The 1,623-nt window shown below is 58.7% G+C and overlaps 1 protein-coding gene across 1 annotated transcript in view; it reads left to right on the top strand.

The window, feature by feature from the left end:
• The first annotated feature begins 1,229 nt into the window (after positions 1-1,229).
• The window catches only part of BHLHA9 (basic helix-loop-helix family member a9), a 728-nt gene continuing 334 nt past the window's right edge, over positions 1,230-1,623 (top strand). Inside the window, exon 1 of the mRNA XM_030888245.1 lies at positions 1,230-1,617. Within this exon, the coding sequence (XP_030744105.1) occupies positions 1,230-1,617 (388 nt within the window). The remainder of the gene's footprint in view (positions 1,618-1,623) is intronic.

The raw sequence follows: 1,623 nt of genomic DNA on the forward strand, positions 1-1,623 counted from the left end.
AGTGTGGGGATCAGGCCTTTCTGATGGGCTGGGCAAGGCCCTGAACCCCAGTGTCTTTAAAAGCAGGGCGGAGATTGGACTTTCTAGAGTGTCCAGGAGTTCATGGCCATGGGGTGGGACAGAGATGATCATGAAGCTGGAACCAGACGATCTGGGCATTGGCCTGATGACCAAGGCCTGCCTCCTTGTCTGGGACCCACAGAGACTGACTGATATTTGTCACCTGAGCTGGAGTCGGGTAGACAAGGCTTCTCTGACATCACAGTGCATGCTCTGGGTAGAATCCAGTCAAGGCATGTGTGGGTGTGTTTGTGTGCATGTCTGCTGTGGGGAAGGCGACAAGCATACTGAATGGAGAAGAGAAAGGAGTCCCCGGGGGGCAGCGCCAACAATTACTTGCTCAGCTGCCAACCCAAAGTTTGGACGTTTGAGTCCATAGAAGGGGCACCTTGGAAGAAAGGTCTGGTGATCTGCTTTCAAAAGCAACTGCCTAGTAAAAACCTTGTGGCGCAAAACTGGATGCCGAGAGTCCACTCAGCAGCAAGAGGCTGTAGAAGGAAGACATTCCATTGTAGAGGCTGCCATTCACTTCTTCATTCACCTTGCATCGGATGCAGATTTGGGGGGGAAATAAAATAAACCCTCCAAATCCATTGCCATTGAGTTGATTTTGAGTCATTCCGCCCCTGTAGGACAGGACAGAACTCCCCCCGAGTTGCTGAGACTGCTATTTCTTTCCGGGAGTAGAAAGCCTCATCGTTCTGCTGTGGAGTGGCTGGTGGTTCGGGACTACCCCGCTCCTCGCCTTTGGGAATAGGACCCTGGAAATACAAATGTACTAAGAACGGTGATAGCCTAGTGGGTGAAGACCGCTAGGAAAAGAAACAGTCACAGAAATAAATACATATATTCTGCTTCCTCCATGGGGCCTGCTTTCGGTGGCAGCCGTTGGAGCACTGCCCAGGGCATGGCTGGGCTGCCCTTCTGGTCCCCTCGTACAAGAACCTGCACGCTTCCTTCCTTCCTCTGGTTCCTCCCTCCCCAACCTACCTGGGGGCAGGTAATAAAGCAGGAGGGAGATGCATAGAAGGGGAGGGCGGGGAGCCACGTGGTGTCATAAAGCCCGGCCAGAGAGGGCTTGTTGCGGGGGAGTGTCCAGCCCACAGAAGCCAACACTCAGAAGGTGGACTGTCAGCTTGGGAGCCGGAGCCGAGGCCCGGAAGAAGGCCATGCTCCGAGGCGGGCCAGGATCAGGCCTCAGGGGCCTGAAGGAGGCCGAGGGCACTGTGGAGGGCTCTTTGCTGGAGGTCGGGAGGGATTTTGGGGTGCTGAGGGAGAACGGCGCCCCCCGCAGCCTGGGCGAGACGGAGGAGGCGACCGGCCGGAAGCGCGCGCGGCCCGTGCGGTCCAAGGCGCGGCGCATGGCGGCCAACGTGCGGGAGCGCAAACGCATCTTGGACTACAACGAGGCCTTCAACGCGCTCCGCCGCGCGCTGCGCCACGACCTGGGCGGCAAGCGGCTCTCCAAGATCGCCACGCTGCGCCGGGCCATCCACCGCATCACGGCGCTCTCCCTGGTCCTGCGCGCCAGCCCCGCGCCCCGCTGGCCCTGCGGGCACCTGG

The sequence above is a fragment of the Echinops telfairi genome, unplaced genomic scaffold (assembly GCF_000313985.2).
Source record: "Echinops telfairi isolate 266 unplaced genomic scaffold, ASM31398v2 ScPeMD7_7458;HRSCAF=8496, whole genome shotgun sequence".
Classification (NCBI taxonomy): Eukaryota; Metazoa; Chordata; class Mammalia; order Afrosoricida; family Tenrecidae; genus Echinops; species Echinops telfairi.